Genomic DNA, 22959 nt, shown 5'->3' on the forward strand with positions numbered 1-22959 from the left:
CACACAAATTTTTCCATGCCAGACTATTGTAACATCATGATGGTGAGGCATGTGGGTTGGATCAGTCCCTTGAAGAAATCCTTCCACGGACTCTGTTATCATTAACCTTAGATATCCATCCATAGATGGGGCTGTCTATGTTTTGTCATTGGGATCCTTTTACAGGCACTTGATTGACAACTTGGCTCCACCACTGACCTGATACCCACAACCAGTGCCCCAGAGGTTAGATTTGGGTATTCCATGTGTAACAGACTTTCAGCACTGGAAGGCCTAAATGAGTTGGACTGACAATCCCCGAACAATCCGGACAAGGCGTTTACTACCCCATGAGGCCGGACTTGCAAACCTCCAGTGTGTTCATGGATCCAGTCGTCCGAACTACTAATGTTCTGTATTGGAATGCTTGCTGGCTTGGTGCTTAAGCTGTTGTGCCCATATTGGTACCAATGCATTGACACTTTTGATATATGTTTTTTTCAGGAAGCATGGGCTCTGACCCCACAGTTTTACCTAGTGTTTATTTGCTTTGATTTATCCGCTTTAACCTCGGGAAAAGGGCGACCATCCAGGTGATTGGCAGTCTGGATTAAATCTGCTCATCATTGCGTGGCTAAAGCTATTGACTTAGATTTGCAGGAAGTCTTGTGTGTTCTTATGAAGTTCCCATTGGGAGCCTCTTTGTGTGTTTATAATGTTCACTGTAGGCATGGGGGTATTAAGGAGAAACAATCCATTATTGACCTAATCAATGCTCATCTGGCAACCCTGCTTGTTGGTTGTCTTAGAATAGTGGTGTGTGACTTCAACTGTAACTTTGAGCCATTGAGCCAAAGAAACTGACTGGGGGGGGGGACAATTTGGTTTGTCCCAGCACTGACACTTCCATCTATCAAAAAGTGGTCAGCAGCTGTATTCCAATTAAATGCTTACACACTGAAAAACGGTATTAGAGCATACAATGGGAGATCGGTATCAGACAAGGAGGGGAGGCACACATTTAACTACCCGTGTAGGACGAGTCTTATAGTCTACATCCTGCTTGATCTTAGATTGCGGCCTACGATGATCGATAGATACAAAGCCCTGAGCCTCATATTGAGATTACTTGGACCCAGTAGCCCTAGTTCCCCTTTGGAACCTCTTGATAGAAGGTTTATCGTCTCAAGCAATTGCTGAAGGCTAAAATGGAACTCTTTGGCTGACTCTCATGCCATCCTAAGCCACGGCTACGAGGTGGTTACCTTCAGCTTAGAGATGGTCCAGGCAGAGGATGCGAACTTGTTGCATACAGACACCTTGGGGAAAATTCATGTGATTCATAACACCATGTCTTCATCACTCAGGAACCTGTTCTTATTTGAATGGCACGCTTTGCCCATGAGAGAGAAAATGGTCCCTTAGTACTCTGAATCTTTCAGGTCTTTGAGGCGAGCCCTCTCTGCTGCCATTAAGGGTGGGAAAAGGAGCCTGATACACACAGTTCAGTCCTGCTACAAGGCTGCATAAAGCATGCCAAAAGAAACTGGGTGGTTGCTAACTGAGAGGCCATGCTGAATACTCTCAAAAGGAAGGCTCAGTGTTCATTCTGGAGAATACTAGCAGACCGTCACCCAATACTAACACACTCACTGATAGCAACATACCTGCATGAGCATATCACTTTTCCAAACTTTACTCTTCTGTCAGCAGTGTGGATTCCCCTTTGTGTGAGAACAGTGGTAGATCTTTGGTCAGTGGGCACATCTGTACTGCTGCTGAAGACAGGGCAATCACAGCTGATGAAGTGAATAAAGCCATCAATTGAATATCGCCGAATAAAGCTCCAGGTCTCGATAAAATCCCAGGGGACCTCTTTAAATCCCAGAAGGTTATCTGGAGCCCCTATCTCTATTTGATCTTTAACTGGATAGTGAGGGGTTCTCCCATGCCATGTTCTCCCATTCTCCCATGCCATCCTCATGGGGTGGGGCAGACATTTTCTCAGTATTTAAAAAAGGTTCATGGTATCTTCCCTCTAACGACCGGACTATTAGCCTGATTGACAGCTTGCAGAAAATGTTTAGTCTGATTTCGAGAGGCTACATTTATTTATTTATTTTCGAAATTTTTATAGCGCAACAAATACCCTAGGGTGTCTCGGCGCTTGTGGAGCTACTAGAAAACAACCATTAGCTTACTGGTTGAACAGCCATGTTTTTAGGAGCCTGCGAAAGCTCATCAGGTTCGGGGCAGTTTTAATAGCCAGTGGCAAGAGATTCCACAGTTTTGGAGTAGCCACCAGAAAACGTCTGTCTCCCCATGTGGCAGTTCTAGCACGCGGTACAGGGAGGAGACAGATGTTAGCCGATCTTAGTTGCCTCTTGGGGGTGTACAACTGAAAGGCTTCTCTGAGGAACCTGGGTCCAACGCCATGTACTGCCTTATAGGCAATACAGAGGGCCTTAAATTTGATACAGCTCTCGACTCTCAGCCAGTGGAGATGGCGAATAGCAGGAGTGGTGGGCTTGCAACGAGGAATGTTAAGAAGGATCTTTGCAGCCGCATTCTGAATAGACTGCAACTTCATTAGGACACGCTTCTGTGTGTTTAAAAAGAGAGCATTCCCATAGTCTATTTTTGAGAAGACTAAGGTAGAGACCAGGGTCTTCCCCGCAGAAGTAGGGAGGTAAGGCAGTAGTTTCTTAATTTTTTGACTGGATGATAGATGTGGATCTGCTGACCCCATTGCAAGCTGGGATTAGGAACTGCACTTGCACCATAGATTAGGTGTTTCGCCTCCTGCTGATTTACTGAAAGCAAGTAATAATGGGGATGGGTGACTTTATGTGGTTTTCATGGATCTCCGGCCAGCTTTAGACCTGGTACCTAGGGCTTCACTTAAGGGGGTTACAGCTAAGCATGGGCGAATTTTGCAAATCTCGCGTTCGCGAATTTTGCGGATTTGCGAACTCACAATCCGCAAAATCCGCGAATTCTCGCGAATTTTGCGGATTTTTTTTTGTGTTCGCGCGGGTTTCTGCCAGTTCGCGAGGGTTTTGTACAATTTCGCAAAACGCGAACTTACCTGTCGGGTCGCAAGTTTCGCAAACTTGTTGTTTCTACGTGTCCAGCCTGTTTGGGACACTCTTCTTCATCACTGCCACTCTCTGTCACCACTGCCACTCTCTGACTACTCATGCCACCCTCTGGCCCACCCATGCCACCCTCTGTTTCATCACAGCACCCTCTGGTTGTCCAGCCAGTGTACATTAGTGTGGCAACGCAAGCACACCTTCCCTGCCTCAAGTGACCTGAATTAATTTGGGGCTGATTAATGTGTCACAGAATATTTTTTTAGCTGGCACCTGCTTCCTTAGTGCTTCCTGATTAGTGATCTTTTGCACTTGCTAAGTGCTTTCATTGTTGCAAAATTAGTTACAACACCTGCCCTGCCCCAACTGACAATAATGAATTAGGGGCTGATTAATGGATTTGAACCTCCAGCCTGGCTCCTGCTTGTCTCCCTTAGCTGTAATTCAGGACCTTTGTGGCATATGTGTAACTATTCTGAGGTCCAGAGCAGGGTCACATAATAGTTGCAACTGGCAACTGAACTCTGGAGGGGCCCCTCAGGAAGCACTACAGGAAATGGCTACTAATGATGAGCCTGAACTTTTGAACCTGGTAAGTAGTTTCAGTTTTGCTAAGATCGTATTTCTGCAATTTTGCGCTTATTCGCGGGGCGCGAAGTTGTACTGGGAAGCCGCGAACTCACGCGAACAGTGCGAGCAAGCCATGAAATCCGCTGCTCGCGGATTTGCGGATTTTGCGGGAGATTCGCGAATCTCGCGGATTGCGAATTTACCGAAAATCCGCAAAATCCGCGAGCGAAACGGATTTTCCGCCCATGCTTAGTTACAGCAGATTTGGGTGTCCCAAAATGCCTCTTCCATATCATCATCAGGTTACACTCCAATAACTTTGCACAGGTTGGATACTGTCCCACAGGCACACTAACATCACCTATACCAGTTACGAGGGGTGTGAGACAAGAGTGTGTGTTTTCTCTCACCCTTTTCCTGTTATACATCAATGATGTAGTATCTCAGCTTGGGTTGAGTGACAACGACATCCCGCCCCTTGCCGGTAGGAAGGTCCTGACCCTTTTGTTTGTGGAAGACATGCTTTTAATCTCCAGATCCCCAATGGGTATTCAGAGGTTTTTAGACCAATTTAGAATATTCTGCAAACAGAGAGGCCTGGAGATCAATCTCAGCAAGATTCATTATATGGTTTTCGTCCCCTGCACATCTGCAAACTTCTCCATCTCTTGATGGTGTCCCTCTGGAGAGAGCTCATATATTTGAATATTTTAGGGATCACGATAATTGAACAGTTCGACTGGATACCACACAAACACAAGTGCAAACTCAAGATGGAGCAAAGTATAAGGGGTGTCTTGAGGTTCCATCATGGTTCCCCTTGTTGCCCCACTTCAAATATACAATCTTGTATCAAAAGGTGTCCCTCTGTATGGTGGGGACCCTTGGGGTAACATGCTGGTTACAGGAAGCTTGGAAAAAGTTGAAAACAGGTTCCTGCGCCACCTCACTAGTCTTCCGGCTAGCACCCCTCTAATTCCATTGCGGCTCGTTGTGGGTCTTAGACCTCTTTCTAATAAGGTGGGCCTCAGACCAATACTGCATTGGCACAGGATCTGGGCCACCACAGCACTGATGCCATATCAACAGTATCTACAGGATGTTTTAAGGCTGCCCGGGGCTTCCTGAATTTCCAGGTTAATATATGTTAAAAACCTGTTCAGTGAGATGGGGTGTGGGAACCTATGGCTTAAATCAACATTGGCCACTACTAGAATGGACTCCCTCACTACTTCATTTCTGGATCACAAAGATAGCTGCATTGCAGAAGGAAACATTGATTAGAATAAATTTCCCTGAGCCAAATCACTCTACAAGACATTTCGGTTTGGGACACTACCTTTATGCTCAGTCAAGGCTAAATGGTTACATGCATCCAATGTAACTAACAGTAACTGTTCCTTCCGCCCGAGGTATCCAAACCCATTGTCCAAGTACTTGTCTTTGGCCTATCTTATGTCAGGATTAGAAGGAAATGGATCATGCGACTTTGCGCAGTTTGAGGTTCAGAAGTTGTGGTACAGTGTAAGACAACCTATTGTTTTTGCAGTTTATCGCTTTTTACTGAACATGTGGAGGCTAAGGAGCAAAAGGATAGCCTCTTGACAACTGCAACATTGAGAATGGATGTGCCTTAAACATACTCTAAGCTTCATAGCCATGAGATTAACATTATAATGGGGGCAGAATTGTTTTGTGAAGGGCCCCAATATCTTTTATGCGTCCCATATGGTTCACGGCTGGTCTGAGATTTCATTATTATCTTTCTTGTTATTTTACTACTATGTTTTAAATTTTTTATTGCTCATGTTGCTGAAATATCTTTGTGATCACATTTTTTATGGTCATGCTTCGATAATCACAGGACGATGATTCATGTATTTTTATTGGTATGCAATTTGTGCTCGCCGATCATGAACTGTACAGACCGCTATGAACTCTTAAACTGACAATTGAATGGTTTTATTCTCATATGCTCATATATCTCGTTTATTAGTACTGTGTATTTAAGTATTGTGCTCTTTTTTATGGATTTTTATTTCTGATAAAGATTTTTGATGATGGTGAATATATATGTCATCTGTGGCAATACATTTATGTTGAAATCGTGTATGTTATGCATAGGCTCTGTGTGTGTGCGTGCGTGCTTGTGTGTGCATGTATGCAGAGTGTACAGTATAAGAACAGTGTGATACTTAACAATTATTTTTTTGCGTAATATATGTTTACATTTTTATGTACAGAAAAATAAAGCAACTTGCCAAGGATCACATGAATTGAGGATACTTGTTGAACACAGGAATCGAGGCAAGGTTCATTAGTTCCCGGTACATCAATTTAGCCAATAGGCCACGACCCACGTGATTAGTAACCACATGTCACCACTTACCCTTCCTGCATAATGCATAACTGTGAAGTTGGGGCCTTGGTCCTTTGGAGCCACGTTGCCATTCCCATCTTTCATTGAAGAATACACAGCATTCGAATTGGAGGATTCAAGTAGAGATTGGAGACGCTTGGAAAGGGTCTGCTCCATTGAACGAATCGATTGGCTCTCTTCATCCAGCAAAGACATAAATCCTGATGGCTTCTGAAATTCAAAATGGACGACTCTAGAGTTTGATTGTGCATATATAACAAATCTCCCTCATCTGTTTACCATACATCTATTTTGTTTTGTATTTTACCTGAAGCATAAGATAGAGAATACTGACTTTTTACGAATAAATCTGTCCCTTTTAAAATTTGAAAGCAAAGACTGTAATCTGAATATGAACAAATATCAGGGGAAAGAAAAAGGATTTCAAATTAATTTCATTCAAAGCATCCCAAAATGCATACATATTTGTTCAGTTGTTTAAATGTGTGGTCTATGCCAGCGGTTTTAGTAACTGTATAAACATATGCAAACTATGGGCCACATTTACTGGAAAATGGTGCAGCGTCATTTTAAAAGAACAGGGATGATCGTATTAATAACAATACAACGCATCCTTGTGCTTTCCTCTGCGCTGGTGGACAATTAGCTCCTTTGCACCAGCGCAGGCACACTTGTGTCATGTTGCAAGGGGGCCTGTGTAGCTGGGTTGATTGTTTCTGTGCGGGAAGGGAAACTTTCCTGCACAAAAATAATCATTGATGGCATTTTTCTCTTTCTACGCGTGCTGCCAGAAAGAGGAAAAATCGAGGCGAAATAAAAGTATTTCTTCTTTCTGCGCACATAGGTTTCTGATTCATTCCAAGCTTTATAAAATGTTGTAAATCTGGGAATGAGTCAGGGTCCATGGATGTTGCGTAGGAACACCCACAGCACCCATGGAACGCCCCTTTCACGCAGAGTAAAAGGAGCCCATATTTACAAGGCCATGAAAATTCATACAGGGTGAGTTTATGAGGCTTTGTAAATATGGGCAAGTACATTGCTTGTAAATGAGGCCATGTGTTTGTAGGTAAGTTCCAATAGCAAATCATAATTTTCAAAAAAGTATCTACACGTTATTAAAATACTGTGGTGCTTATTAAATCAACCATTTGCTTGTTTTATTGCCTTGTAAGTTAGCATAGTGATGAAGGCTTTATTTTATTGCAAAAATCTTACAATTGACGGATGCCTAGTTTAATAATGCTATTAGTCTGAAAATACTGAAATGTGGGCCAGTTTCCACGCCTAAACGGGCTCCAACTTAACGCTTATGTAGTAGTGTAACATTTAAAAGTGCCTTAGTTTAAAGAAGGATCGAGTACACAGTAGTAATCAACCACAACACTTGGTAGCGCAAAAAGTATACTGTGACAGCGTAGTCAAATGTAATGGTGCTGACGAATGGATACCTTATCTTTTGGTTCAGGTATCATTATCTCTATTGTACTTTTCCGCAGAACAGTGTAACACTAATAACTTGACTTTTGACAGTTCGGTGGTGATAGGTTTGCTTTTTGAGCTCGTTACTCGTGTACCAGAGGTTTTTGACACTGCCTTGCCCGAGTTAGATGAGGAGGAGAAGGAAGTGGAGAAGTTTGGTTTGCAAGAAATTTCAGATGGGATTGTGGACATTGATTTGCGTTTCGTACGGTTCTGGTTGTTTTCTTTCCGTTTTCTATTTGAAACCATCATTTTTAAAACGGTAAACAGGACTACAAGTACCAGAATACAACGAGAGAAATGGGCTGGGCGAGTTATTTCACACGTGGCTTCTGGAAACATAAGCTCCGCATAGATTGATAGTTGAGGGACAGGTCCTAATACAGTCAGAAAGGCAAGGAAAGTTGCAATTATGATTGTTTACTCATACTATTTGAGGTAGTCTTTGAGTAGTGTAGATAACGAATAGGCAATTGGGACCAAGACCTATAGACTCTGCTTATTGAAAAGGTGGACAGGAATGGTATTTCTAGGTAACAACTCTACCCAATGCTATTGCAATGTGCACCTGAATAAATAAGGATTTTCCCTATCTAGTTACTGGTAGACTTTGGATGGTTACTGCATAGATTAAGCTGTTCATCCACATGCTCAATTACTGCAGGAGAGTGGCTAAAAGAGAAGCCCACCGGAGAATATTTCTGATATGCACCCAATGCAACCTACTTTAATTTTCCATTCCTATTGATTTGAACATGTTATTTGTCAAAACTAGTACACCGAAAAATCAAGTTGTTTGATCTTCTTGTCTGCCCAGAAAATAATCAACTGGACAGAAGTAAAAGGGCAGGTTGGGTTGGATATAGAACAGACCGCATACTCTTCGGTCAATAAACTCTACACTAGTAAATCATAGATCATTCTAAATGAAAATCCTCTGTTCTAGCTACATCTGGGACACTACTATTATGCTCTAATGGTCCTCCAAACCCCTTCTGGCCTGCAGTACGAAAGTTGTCTCCATTGTCCATAGGAAGAAACATTAGCACTTATTAGTGTGGACAAGCTAGAAGTACAAAGCATTTTATAGTCAAAATCATCCCCATTTGGGGGCATGGACTGGAAACATGGCCGACATGACATGAGCTTCCGGCTAGCCATGCAACATAATCCTGTCTAATCCTGTTGTATCATTGTAACCTACAGCCTCTCTAGGCCGAAAAAGATGCAGTTAAGATGCAGTCACCTCCCATGACCCTACGGTGACTGAAAAACACCGGATGAACAATCTGCACAGGCTTCAGTGAGGAGCTGGAGCGGTCACTGGGCCCACAAGAACTGGGCCTGAGGCGTGCATCGGCCTGTTGTGACCCGCTCGGACTGCCACTGATCCTGTGGAGAGTGTTTGCATGCCGCTCTACTGTGCTGGTTGCCCCTAAAGGGCAGGGCCCATTGGCAGCCATCGGACAGTGGTACAGTGACTATCCGCTGAGTCCGGTGGGGCCTTGCCACAGAGGAATTTGGCCACATTCGTCTGCTTCTGAGTGCTCCATACTGGAGAACAACCCTATGGGCACGACAGAACAGTTGTGCACCAGAACAGTCCCAGATGTGGTTGACCCGGGTCGCTGCAGATACTGGTGAATGGAGTGAGGCAACTCTGTCAATTTGAGGCCCCTGCTGCACAGGGCGCAATGATCTCTGGTGTGCCCTCTTCTTGGACTGAAGTGGGGACAACGCTAACCACAAGCTTTGCCATCTTCGCCTGGTCATAGGGAGCCGGTGTTGTGGAGCACACAGAGCCGTCACTCTGGAGCTCATCCCGGGCCCAATCAGGTGAGCTGACCTCATATACTGGAGTAGGCCCTAGCCAAGAAAGCAGTCTGACTCATGGGAAAAGACAGCTGACAAGGGCCCATATGACAAACACCATCACGCAATGCATCAGACCACTCCAACCTACCCAGAGAATAACACAGCAATGTGGTAAAGTTATGTCGGAGATGTTCTTGGAAGGGAATCTGAACCATCCAAATCTGAGCTATTGGCCGCCATTCAGGAGTCCAACACTGCACTTGAAACTATAATAAAGGGTGTCTCCAATTACCTCAACCTCCTTAGGTCAGACTTACAGAAGGGGATTGACAAAGTCAAATCCGCAGAGGGCAACACAACTGAATTGCAGGGGGAAATTGCAGTCCTCAAGCACCATATGGAAAGATGACCACCATTGCAGTGGACCTTGAACAGCGGGCCAAGTACTGACAGAGTAACATTCGAGTCCTGGGATTTTCAGAGAGCGTGTAAGGGTCATTGACAGAGCAATCTTTGGAGAACTGTGTGTTGACTGAAAGTAAACCAAAGAGTCTATCCAAACTGTTTGTGGTTGAAAGGGAGCACGCCTGCGGGCACCCCCTTTAGCCATCAACGCCAAGATCTTAAATTACTGTGACAGAGAATGTATCTTTTCGGGTGGCACAGGAGGGGTCGTCCCCCTATTTGGCAACTCTAAAATCGCCATTACCCAGACTATATAAAACAAATTCAGAAGTGGTGTTAATCTTTTCTCAATGTCAGGCAGAATTTGAGGGCTCTCAATCTTATGTACAAGCTTCTGTACCCAGCCAAAGTCTGTGTTATACCAGGAGAAAGATCACTATTTTGAATGACCAGAGGATGTCTGGGAATGGCTCGAGATTATTGTTTAACCCGTAGGCTCCCTTCCGGATGTCAGTGTAGGAGAGTAGGATCAGCTTACTATGGTTACCCCCACTTTTTGCTGGTGTTTCCCTGTTGTACGACTTTAGTCTGGCTGGGGCCCTGCTATCCAGGACCCCAGCCTAGCTGCTTCCTCTCTAAATTGATTGCATGTACTTTAGGTACACTCCAGATTGGTTACTGGGTTACCCTTGTGAGTCCCTAGTATATGGCACCATAGGTACTAAGGGCATAGGTACTCCAGAGGCTTACCAGGGGATGAAGCATGTATTATGCCAACCCTGGGCAGCCTTCCAAAATGGCACCACAGGTCTGCTACTGCAACCTGGGTAAGGTGGTGCATGCACCCCTTACTAAGATATTGGTTACCAATATATACCTTTAATCACTGACACATATAAACCTATTAGTCACTCCTATGGCAGGCCTTATCAATCCTGAAGGCAGAGTGCTTGGTTTTGTGTGAGAGGGTGCCCATGCATGAGCAGGACCCCTCTGCAGCTTTCGGAATCTATTCTCTGATGCTGTTCTGTGATGTAGCCTGACTGTATACTCTTAAGTGCATTATAACCTCGCGATAAATGCTAACTTTGGAATGGTTGCATGGAAACATGTCATGTTTGGTATCAAACACTTTGGAATCCTACCCCACCAGTCCTGGTGGCGGGGGTAGAATTCCACCTTTCTAGAGGGAGACACATGTGCACACTGCTCTAACCGGTAATTGTTTAAAAGAGCCCTGGCATCACAAAATGGATGCCACAGACACGGGTCTGACCTCCAGCTGTTGGACGAAACTCCGGCAGGGGAAGCTTGGACAATAGGTTTCCTGTCACAAGGAGGTGTAACCTCCTACCAGACAGGCTTTAGTGTATTAAGACTGGGTGGATACATTCAGAGAATGCTTTTCAGACAGTGCTGGGGGCACACTTGGTATCCCTGTGCATACCCAAGTTCAAACCGGTTGCAGCGGCACTCAGCCCCTGCTCTGGCTCAAAACTGGACAAAGGGAATGGGTGTAACCACCCCTCTTCCCTGACCCTCCCATAGCTGGGTCTCCAGAGTATGTCTAACCCCCTAACTTAGTATAAGTATGGGAACCCAGTCCTTAGGACTTCAGATTATACCTGGACGAAACTCTGCAACATATATCCTGGAACTTCAAAATTCTATTTCGACTAGAAGATGGAAGAATCTCCCTTGGGGTCAAGGAGGTACCCGCCTGTTCAAACAGGCACCAATGAAGCATCTTGCGGGTCTATATTTCCAAGGCTCCCGCCGGATCCCAATAGATTTGTGCCTCAGGAGATGGACTTTCAGACTTCGCCGAGGCCGACACAAGATCCCTGCAAAACTGAGACCCGCAGCTCTCACGAGTGACGTGGAACTGGAATTGCTGGACACCGTTCACATTTGCAAGTGCATCCACTTCCCGAGCTTTCCTGAAGTTTTACATTGGGCTACTTGTAGTCCAAGCCCTGAGCACCAATTGCACTGAAGATTATGGGCGTACACTCCACGAGTGTTTCGTGGACCCGCTTCTAGCATTTCCGCTTGAGGCTCCCTCGCGATACCTGGTCCATCAACTGGTGGGTCCCCACGAAGGTAACTCTTCTGTTTCTTGGGTTTTCCTGGTTGCTTCAGAAGTGCCCTGACTCCCCACCGGGTGGTGAGTCGCTCAGACCTTGCTGGTCTGCACCAAAATTAATCTGTGGTTTCTGCATGGGTTGCTGTTGCCAAGGCTTGTTGGGTCCAATCCGGATACAGACACAGCAGCACTCAACATCTTTTGTGGGACAGCTCGAATCCAGCTCCTGGTTGTCGTTGACACCTCCTGGTCCTCGTTGCTGAAGAGTCAAGCTTCACCTTCTTCATCTGAAAGCACCCGACATCGGTGGGCTTCCGCTCATAACCTTACTGGTCATTGACTAGTAACCCTGGCTCAGTCCCCTCTGCTTTCAGGTTATTCAGATCTACGATCCACCCTTGGATTCTCCTGGACACTTTCGACTTGGCCACCAGCAGCACTTTGCAGCAAATCGGCATTGAAAACGACGAGGAAACCCGGCATCAAAAGACACCTATGCACCCGGCTTCCCTGGGTGAGGTAACTCAAGTACTCCGGTGATTCTGTGGGTGTTGAATATAGAACTGCCTAGTTCTAAACGGGTATGCTCCAAGTCCTCCTCCAAGTGTCCTTAGTCTGTAATTTTCCAACCGCGACTTTCCCCATAGAAGTTAATGGTGATCCGCGGCTGTGTTTAGACACTGCACGCGTCCCGTGGGTCCCCTGTGTCACTACCTTGTGTGTTTCCTGGTGGCCCCAGTGGTTCTAAACGCTCTAGGACTTGTATCTATGTCAGTCCTGGTTCTTATACCACTTTCCTAATATATGGTTTGGTACGCCCTTAGGGCTCAACGTATATTGAGCTAATTTACTATGTGCTAAATAAGTTTACTGTATGTACTTTTGCCTATAGCCTTATAAAGAGACTAGAGGGATGTGTTTAGAGTAAATACATATATTTTATATATATACCTGGTGTAGTTCTCTTTTCATTTGGTTATTCATGAGATTATAGACTGGTAAAACAAGGTGCTTTACATTCTTTCAATACACAGCCACCACTAGGACAGGTTTCTATAAAAGTTGTCTTTAAACATACCATCAATAAGGGTTGTTTGGACTGGTGCAAGGTGCCCACTAGAATAGTGGAGAGCATATGCCAGGCCAACTTCTCACATTGGTGTGCAGCGTGTGGGATTCCAGCGTGCCATTGTTTTACCAGATAATCTCAAGTGATTGATCATTTGAAAACCACTAAAGGTACCAGAGGTACATATAATACAAGTTTAAATAAAGTAAGTTCTACTGAACTTAGAGTTGTGTGTCAAGGGCTTAAGCACATCACTTCTACAACTCAAGAGAGTTTAGTAAGGTAAGCAACTAGAGTAGGTAGTGCATACACCACACTTCACTGGTTATGTCTTTAGGGTCAGGAACCAGTGTGTCACTGCCACATGTCAGTATGTTATAGACATCCAAGTATGACACATTCTCTTTTTTAGAATTAAGGGCTCTTTGTACTATGAGGAAACTAAAGACAGGCAAGAATGCCACCACCCAACATCTCAGAGAGGTGTTATTGCAGGATGACCGATAGAAGGCTTCAGAGCCTGAAAGGGTAGCCAGTGGGGTGGAAGCAACAGAAGGGGAAGAGGCCAGTGGTACTAACCCACAGGGCTCAAACTCTGATGCTGACCAGGGAGGTGACAATGACCTAGACCGGGACAATCCAGCTGCAACTGGAGATGAAGAAGGCCAAGGTGACCCTGTCTTTGTCCCCCCAGGAAGAGTTTGGGGTATGCCTAGAAGGGCAAGATCTCCTTCCGTGGAATCTGGCCATTGTGACACATCTGTAGGGACCTCTGTCTCTTTTCATAGGAAGGATACCTCCCAGGAGAAGAGAGAGAGCCAGATGAGGTTTGAAGAAGCCCAACCGGAGATAAGGAAACAAAGAGTAGCCTTAGAAAGGGAGTTCCTAGAGCTTGAAAGAGCAAGAAAAAAGATGGGACTAGAGTCCCATGGTGGCAGCAATATCGCTAGAGGTAGGGATAGGTCTTATGACCATAAAAACTTGAGCAAGATTGTCCCTCCCTACAAGAGTGGGGGTGACATCCTCAAATGGATAACTGCACTAGAGAGGACCTGAAAGGTACAGGCCCCAGGAGCAGTGGGCAGCAATCTTGTGGCTCTCCTTTGCAGACAATGGTAGAGACAAGCTCCTCACTGTCAGAGAAGAGGATGCTGATAATTACAAAGTTCTGAAGAGTGCTCTCATAGATGGGTTTAGCCTAACCACTGAGCAGTATAGAATACAGTTCAGAGATACCCAAAATGCACAGAAACAGGACTGGGTTGACTTTGTTGATTGTGCTACTAAGGCTCTGGAGGGCTGGTTACTGAGCAGTAAAGTGTGTGATTATACAGGATTGTACAACTTGATTATGAGGGAGCAGATCCTTAATAACTGTCAGTATCAGCTGTTGCATCAGCACCTCGTAGACTCTGATCTGACCTCTCCCCAAGTATCGGTAAAGAAGGCAGACAAATGGGTCAGAACGAGGGAGACGCAGAAGGTACAGAACCAAGGTGGTGACCACAAGAAGCAAGATCCTAATAAGGGTGGAGAAAAGGGTAAAGACCAGAAGTCTTCACAAGGCCCTCAAAAATATTCTAATGGTGGGGATTCGCAATCTTCTAAAAAGAAAGGCCAAAAGAAACCATGGTGTAAAGTCTGTAAACAGAATAGCCATTGGACTAGTGACTGCACTACAAAAGATGCAACTCCAGCCACCATTGCCCCTAAGGCAACTGTTCCCCCTAGTTCAGCTCCAAGTGGTAGCACTCAGCAGAAGGGTGTAGTAGGGTTAACCCTGGGTATTGAGATGGGCTTTGGCCTAGTCAGAGTTCCTACTCAGACTGTCTTGATCCGTGATGGAGGCATGGATATGTCCTCCTGTGTGAGTCCCAGTAACTTGCGCAAATACAGACAACAGCATTTAATAAATGGAAAAGAGGCTTTGACCTACAGGGACAGAGGAGCAAGTGTGACCATGGTGACACAAGACCTTGTGGACCCTGGACAGATCATACTTGGTGAACTTTACCAAGTGACCAATGCTAGCAATGTCAGGATCAACCTTGCCCTGGCAGTAGTTAATTTCTCCTGGGGAGGGGTAACTGGCCTCATCAAAGTTGTGGTAAGTGCAGACCTCCCTGTTGAATGCTTGCTTGGAAATGATTTAGAGACTTCAGCCTGGTCTGAAGTGGAGTTTAGAACCCATGCAGAAATGTTAGGGATCTCAGCACATGTGTTTGCTGTGACTAGGTCACACGTCACAAAGTCTAATGCTGAACAGGCCCTGGATTCTGGAATAATGTACCAGGTGCCTTCTAAGAAAAGGAGCAGTAGGGTTAAGGCAGTGCCTTCCCCCCTGACTCGGAGTGATGATCAGTCTCTTGAGGGAGATGAACGTGCTCCTGAAGAAGGAACTGTCCCAGAGGAGATTGAGCCTGATCAGGTTGAGTTCTTGGGGACAGGGAGTCCTTCCAGGGCAGATCCGAGTCAGGAGCAGCTGAGCTGCCCTTCTCTTGAACCCCTCAGACAGCAAGCTGCTGCTGAGGCTGCTGGCAATGCTAGTGGCACCCAAAGGATGTATTGGGATGATGGACTCCTGTACTCAGAGAGTAGAGACCCCAAGCCTGGTGCAGCCAGGAGGTTGGTTATACCGTTGAAATTCACGGGCTTCCTTTGACACTAGCCCATGATATTTCCTTAGCAGGACACCTGGGCCAGAACAAGACATGGGACAAAGTTGCCCTTCCCTTTCACTGGACCCAAATGTCTGAAGACACAAAGGAGTTTTGTCCCTCCTGTGTCACCTGTCAAGACAGTGGTAAAGCAGGTGGCACCACAAAGGCACCCCTGATACCACTGCCTGTGGTGGGGGGTCCCTTTGAAAGAGTGGGGATTGATATTGTTGGACCAATGGCTCATCACACAGCATCTGGGCACAGGTTTATCCTAGTGGTGGTGGACCAAGCCACTAGGTACCCAGAGGCTATTCCCCTTAGGACCACTACAGCACATGTTGTGGCAAGAGCCGTCTTGGGAGTATTCCCAAGAGTGGGTTTCCCTAAGGAGGTAGTATCTGACAGAGATGCAAACGTTATGTCTAGCTACTTGACTGCAATGTGGAAGGAGTGTGGAGTGAATTACAAATTCATCAAACCCTATCACCCACAGTGCAAGAGTTTAGTTGAAAGGTTCAACAAAACCTTAAAGGGTAATATCTAGGGTCTTCCAGACAAGCTTAGGTAGAGATTGGACATCCTATTACCCTGGCTTTTATTTGCATACAGGGAGTTTCTTCAGAAGGGAGTTGGTTACAGCCCTTTTGAACTTCTGTTCGGGCACCCTGTAAGAGGCCCATTGTGTCTGGTGAAGGAGGGATGGAAGTTACCTCTCAAACCCCCTAAACAGTACATAGTGGACTATGTACTTGGTCTCCGCTCCAGGATGGCTGAGTATATGAAAAAGGCAACTAAAAACCTTGAACTTAGCCAGGAATTACAGAAAGCCTGGCTTGGCCAAAAGGCTGTACTGACTGTTTACCAGCCAGGACAGAAAGTGTGGGGGTTGGAGCCTGTGGCCCCAGCAGCTCTCCAAGACAAGTGGAGTGGACCCCACACTATTGTTGAACAGAAGGGAGAGTGTTAGATTTGGGGGTCTCTAGTTGGCACAGGTAGGTACTTGTGACAAATAGGGACCCTCTCCTCTAGTCAGGGAAAGGGGATTATACACCTAAAATAACCCCTGTTCACTCTCTAGGTTGCGTGGCGCGAGCAGTCAAGGCTTATTTCAGAGGCGTTGTAAGTTAAGCAGTTGTGACCACATACAGTAACCCAGTGACAACACTACAAATGGACACCACACAGGTATTATATCAAAAATAAGTAGACTTTATATAGAGTTACCAAAAGACCATAAACAACAAAAATACACACTACGATTACTTTAAGATTGTAGATTAAGCTTAGTTCAGTTCAGTTCTTAGATGTGGCACTCTGCATCAATGTACCTTAAGTTGCGTTGCGCTTCCACGACAAGCAATGTCGCAGCAATGGGAAATACGGCAAAGTTCAGGTGCAAAGAAATAAAGACGTGAAGATCTTCCAGATGCGGCACGCTTCTCGGGGATGCGAGAAGTTCTCGTCTGATGCGTGGACTACAGGGGTGTCATCCAAGATAAGACGGCAGCAGCTTCAGTGGTGAAGCTCTTCTCCCTGATACATGAAGCTTCTGCTCGATGCGACAACTACAGCGGCGACATTCAAGATGCGACGGCAGCAGCTCAAAAAGCGGCGCGCTTCTCGGGGATCAGACGCCCCACAGGAGGTGGAGCCAGCATTGTGGAAGGCAAGTACAGTCCTGAAGCACTTTATTTACAGGACTCCTTCTCTTCTTTCAGTGTGCAGGACAGAGACATCAGCCGCTCCCCAGGGGGTGGAGCCAGCATTGTGGAAGGTAGGCACAGCCTTATTCAGAGTTCAGGTGCACTCCTCCCTCCCATCTAGATGCAGATCTCTCTATTCACCACTGGGTGACTCAGCCTGTCTCTTGGAATTCCCCAGCCCTGTCACTCACAGAAACCAGACATAGGAATACACAACCTAGCAGAGGCAGGTTTGAATGGTTAGACAAGCAAATACCTACTTTCTAAAAGTGGTATTTGCAAACACAGAATATTAAAATAAACTTTACTAAAAGATGTATTTTATTATTCTGCGTTCAGGCATACTAAACTCGAATTTCTACCATGTTCTCTGAGACAGTTAGGATTATAAAATGTAATAACTCTAACAGCCTACACTGGCCTATGGAGAACAGGTAGCCTTGCAATAGTGAAAAACGAAAATGGCTGTAATTCACTATTAGGACATGCCACACACACCAGGGCTTGTCCTACCTTATACTTACAATGCACCCTGCCCTTGGGCCTACCATAAGGGTGACTGATATGAAGAAAAGGGAAGGTTTAGGGACTGGGAAGTGGGTGTACTTGCCCAGTCAGCATGACAGTACCAAACTGCACGCAGGCTCTGCAATGGCAGACCTTAGACACATTGTACAAGGCTGCTTCTGTGCGTGGCACAACCAGTGCTGCAGGCCCACCAGGAGCATTTGGATTACACGCCCTGGCACACTCAATGCACTAGACTAGGGTCTGACAAGTAAACCAAATAGCCAAACATGGAACCACTGATTAGTACATTAATTTACATTAGGGAGCACTGAATAGCAGTGGCACAGTGCCCAATGCATCTATACCAGCAAAAACACATGAGGCAACAGCAAAAATGGAAGGGAGACCCACGCCAATGGTGCCAGGTCTAACAGAGAGGTTACCTATTTGTTATATCTTGGAACTCCCACGAACCCCCATAGTTTGCTTCATGTCAACAGACTCAACCCATATGTTGACAGGGCAGACATGGGCTTGCTCATTGCTACTGATGAGGGACAGGAGGAGGAGAGTGATCCACTCCCTGACCTGCTCTCACAGAACACTGATGATGGGTCAGTAGATGGTGTAGCCTTGGCAGGCAGCCTCACTAACCAGCAGCAAACTGATTGCAGACAGGTTCTCAATCAGTTCAGACATATGTTTTCTCTGACTCCAAGTCAGACCACCTGGTGCACTCATAAAGTGGACACTGGGTACAGTCTGCCTATTAAAAATATGTTTTACAAGCAACCTGATCACGTCAGGGACTGTATCAGGACTGAAGTCTGAAAATGTTGGAATTGGGAGTTATTGAACCCTCAGATAGCCCTTGGGCTAGTCCAGTAGTCTTGGTACCTAAACCTCACACCCAGGGTGGTAAGAGAGAGATGAGGTTTTGTGTTGACTACAGGGGTCTCAATGCAGTCACTAGGACTGATGTCCATCCAATCCCAAGAGCAGACAAGCTTATAGATATGTTGGCCTCAGCCAAATTTCTGAGCACATTTGATCTTACAGCTGGCTACTGGCAGATCAAATTAGCTGATGATGCAAAGCATTTTCAACCCCTAGTGGGCCCTATCAATTAGTGGTAATTCCCTTTGGTCTGAAGAATGCACCTGCCAGTTGTCAAAGGTTGGTGAACAACGTCCTAACAGGCCTGGAAGACTATAGTGCAGCATATCTAGATTATATTGCTGTCTTTAGCTCCACCTGTAAGGATCACCTGGTCCACCTGAGAAATATTTTGGAGGCCCTGCAAAAGGCAGGCCTAACTATCAAGGCTACTAAGTGCCAGATAGGTCAGAGTCAGGTTGTGTACCTGGGCCACCTTGTAGGTCGAGGCCAGGTTCAGCCATTACAGAGCAAAATCCAGACCATCATGGAATGGGTTGCTCCAACTACCCAGACTCAGGTCAGAGCTTTCTTATGCCTGACTGGGTACTACAGGAGATTTGTCAAGGGGTACGGTTCCACTGTGATACCCTTGAATGAATTAACTTATAAGAGAATCCCTAAGAAAGTTCCGTTTACAGTCAGTTGTCAAAAGGCATTTGATGACATGAAGCAGGCCATGTGCACTGCACCAATTCTGCAAAGTCCTCACTACTCCAAAGAATTCATTGCTCAAACAGATGCATCTGAGTTGGTGGTAGGGGCTGCGCTGTCACAATTGAATGATGAAGGTCAGGGCCAGCCAGTAGCTTTTATTAGCAGAAGGCTGACCCCTAGAGAGAAACGTTGGTCAGCTATTGAGAGGGAGGCCTTTGCAGTGGTTTGGGCTCTGAAGAAGCTGAGGCCATACTTGTTTGGCACTCAGTTCACTATTCAGACTTACCATAAGCCCCTCTTATGGCTAAAACAGATGAGGGGTGAAAACCCCAAACTTTTGAAGTGGTCCATTTCCCTACAAGGGATGGACTATACAGAGGAACATAGACCTAGGAGTAACCATGCCAATGCAGATGGACTCTCCAGATATTTCCACTTAAAACATGATGACTCAACTGGTCAAGGTTAGTTTAATGTCCTTGCGTTGGGGGGGGGGGGGGGGTTGTGTTGGTGAGTAGTATCTGCTTACTATGGTTACCCCCACTTTTTGCTGATGTTTCACTGTTTTTTGACTTTAGTCTGGCTGGGGCCCTGCTATCCAGGACCCCAGCCTAGCTGCTTCCTCTCTAAGTTAATTGCATGTACTTTAGGTACACTCCAGATTGGTTACTGGGTTACACTTATGAGTCCCTAGTATATGGTACCTTAGGTAGTAAGGGCATAGGTACCTCAGAGGCCTACCAGGGACTGAAGCATGTATTATGCCACTGCTGGGCAGCCTTCCAAAATGGCACCACAGGTCTGCTACTGCAGCCTGGGTAAGGTGGTACATGCACCCCTTACTAAGATATAGGTTACCTATATCTACCTTTAATCACTGACACATATAAACCTATAAGTCACTCCTTTGGCAGGCCTTACTAATCCTCAAGGCAGAGTGCTTGGTTTTGTGTGAGAGGATGCCCATGCATGAGCAGGACCCCTCTGCAGCTTTCAGAATCTATTCTCTGATGCGGTTCTGTGATGCAGCCAAACGTTATACTCTTAAGTGCATTATAACCTCACGATAAATGCTAACTTTGGAATGGCTGCATGGAAACAAGTCGTGTTTGGTGTCAAACACTTTGGAATCCTACCGCCCCCCACCACTCCTGGTGGCGAGGGTAGAATTCCATCCTTTAAGAGGGAGAGACATTTACAAGCTGATCTAACCGGTAATAGTTTAAAAGAGTCCTGGCATCACAAAATGGATGCCACAGCCACAGACACGGGTCTGACCTCCTGCTGCTGGAAGAAACTTCTGCATGGGAGGCCTGGGCAATAGGTTTCCTGTCACAGGGAGGTGTAGCCATCTCCCAAACAGGCTTTAGTGTATTGGGGCTGGGTGCGTGCATTTAGAGAATGCTTTTCAGACAGTGCTGGGGGCACACTTGCTGTGCCTGTGCACACCCCAGTTCAAACCAGTTGCAGGGGCACTCAGACACTGCTCTGGCACGAAACTGGACAAAGAGAATGGGTGTAACCTCCCCTCTTCCCTGACCCTCCCATAGGTGGGTCCCCAGAGTATGTCCAACCCCCTAACTTAGTATAAGTATGGGAACCCAGTCCTTAGGACTTCAGATTATACCTGGATGAAACTCTGCGACATATATTCTGGAACTTTGACATGCTATTTGGACTAGAAGACGGAAGAATCTCACTTGGGGTCAAGGAGTGACTCCCCTGTTCAAACAGGCACCAACACAGCATCTTGCCGGTCTGCATTTTCAAGGCTCCCACCAGATTCCGATGGATTTGTGAATCAGGACACAGACTTCCAGACTTCTCAGAGGCAGACACGAGATCCCAGCAAAGCTGAGACCTGCAGCCCTCACGAGTGATGTGGAACCGGAATTCCTGGACACTGTGCACATTTGCAAGTGCATCAACTTCCTAAGCTTTCCCAGACTTGTGCATTGGGCTACTTGTAGTCCAAAGCCCCAAGCACCATTTGCACTGATGATTGTGGGCCTACACTCCACGAGTGTTCCGTGGGCCCGCTTATAGCATTTCCGCTTGAGGCTCCTTTGCGATCCGTGGTCCGTCAACTGGTGGGTCCCCATGAAGGTAACTCTTCTATTTCTTGGGCTTTCCTGGTTGCTCCAGACGTGCCCTGACTCCCCATCGAGAGGTGAGTCCCTCAGACCTTGCTGGTCTGCACCGAAGCCAATCTTTGCTTTTTGTGTGGGTTACTGTTGCCAAGGCTTGTTGGGTCCAATCCGGATACCGGCACCGCAGCAATCGACATCGTTTGTGGGACAGCTGGAATCCAGCTCCTTGTTGTCGTCAACACCTCCTGGTCCTCGTGGCTGAAGAGTCAAGCTTCATCTTCTTCATCTGAAAGCTCCCGACATCGGTGGGCATCCGCTCATCGCCTTCCTGGTCACTGGCTAGTGACCCTGACTCAGTCCCCTCTGCTTTCAGGTTCTTCAGATCTCCGATCCACCCTTGGATCCACTCTGACACTTTTAACTTGGTCGTCAGCAGCACTTTGCAGCAGATCGCCATTAAAAACGACCCCGAAACCCAACATCAAAAGACACCTGTGGACCCGGCTTCCCTGGGTAAGGTAACTCGAGTACTCCGGTGCTTCCATGGGTATTGACTCTAGAACTGCCTAGTTCTAAAGGCGTTTGCTCCAAGTCCTCTTCCAAGTATCCTTAATCTGTAATTTTCCAACCGCGACTTTCCCCATAGAAGTTAATGGTGATTTGCGGCTGTGTTTAGACACTGCACGCGTCCCCCGTGGGGCCCCTGTGTCACTACCTTGGGTGGTTCCTGGTGGCTCCAGTTGTTCTAAAGGCTCTAGGCCTTGTACCTATGTCAGTCATGGTTCTTATACCACTTTCTTAATATATGGTTTGGTACACCCCTAGGGCTCAACAAATATTTTGCTAATTTACTGTGTGCTAAATAAGTTTACTGTACGCACATTTGCCTATAGCCTCATAAAGAGACTAGAGGGATGTGTTTATTATAAATACATATATTTTATATATATATATACCTGGTGTGGTTCTCCTTTCATTTGGTTATTTATGAGATTATAGACTGGTAAAAAAAGCTGCTTTACATTGCTTCAAGACTTAGCCTGAAGACTGCTCTCCACAGCTACCAGTAGGATAGCTTTCTATATAGGTTGTCTTTAAACCTACCATCAATAAGGGTCGTTTGGACTAGTGCAAGGTGCCCACTAGAATAGTTGACAGCATATGGCAGGCCAACTTCTCACAGTCAGCTGCTCTCGGACAGGACATGGGGGACACACCCCTGTAAATCTTTAGGCCGAAGCCAATTAAGGGTGACAAGCCCTGACTCTCATACCCTGGGGGCTTTGGAAAGTCAGGATCAGTGCAGATGGCACCATGCAGCTATGCACCACTAATTTGCCTGCCATTTAACTGAGTGTGAAACTACAGGCGCAATTGGAAGTGACAGACACGGAGATCCCCAGCCCAGTGCTGGACATTGTGCCTGATACCTTGGTTGCCCCGAAGGTGGGGACTTAGGGCAACTTAGCAGCATGAATGGGGGGTGACTAATTGAGAGGTGTGCAGCTTGAAGGCTACCTAT

At 46.1% G+C, this 22959-nt stretch overlaps 1 protein-coding gene across 1 annotated transcript in view; it reads right to left on the reverse strand.

Moving 5' to 3' along the window:
- Positions 1-22959, reverse strand: part of MYO16 (myosin XVI) — a 2821299-nt gene that overhangs the window by 986328 nt on the left and 1812012 nt on the right. Inside the window, exon 23 of the mRNA XM_086934162.1 lies at positions 6034-6234. Coding sequence (XP_086790288.1) covers positions 6034-6234 — 201 coding nt within the window. The remainder of the gene's footprint in view (positions 1-6033; positions 6235-22959) is intronic.

This window comes from Lissotriton vulgaris, chromosome 8 (assembly GCF_964263255.1).
Source record: "Lissotriton vulgaris chromosome 8, aLisVul1.2, whole genome shotgun sequence".
NCBI classification, from domain to species: Eukaryota; Metazoa; Chordata; class Amphibia; order Caudata; family Salamandridae; genus Lissotriton; species Lissotriton vulgaris.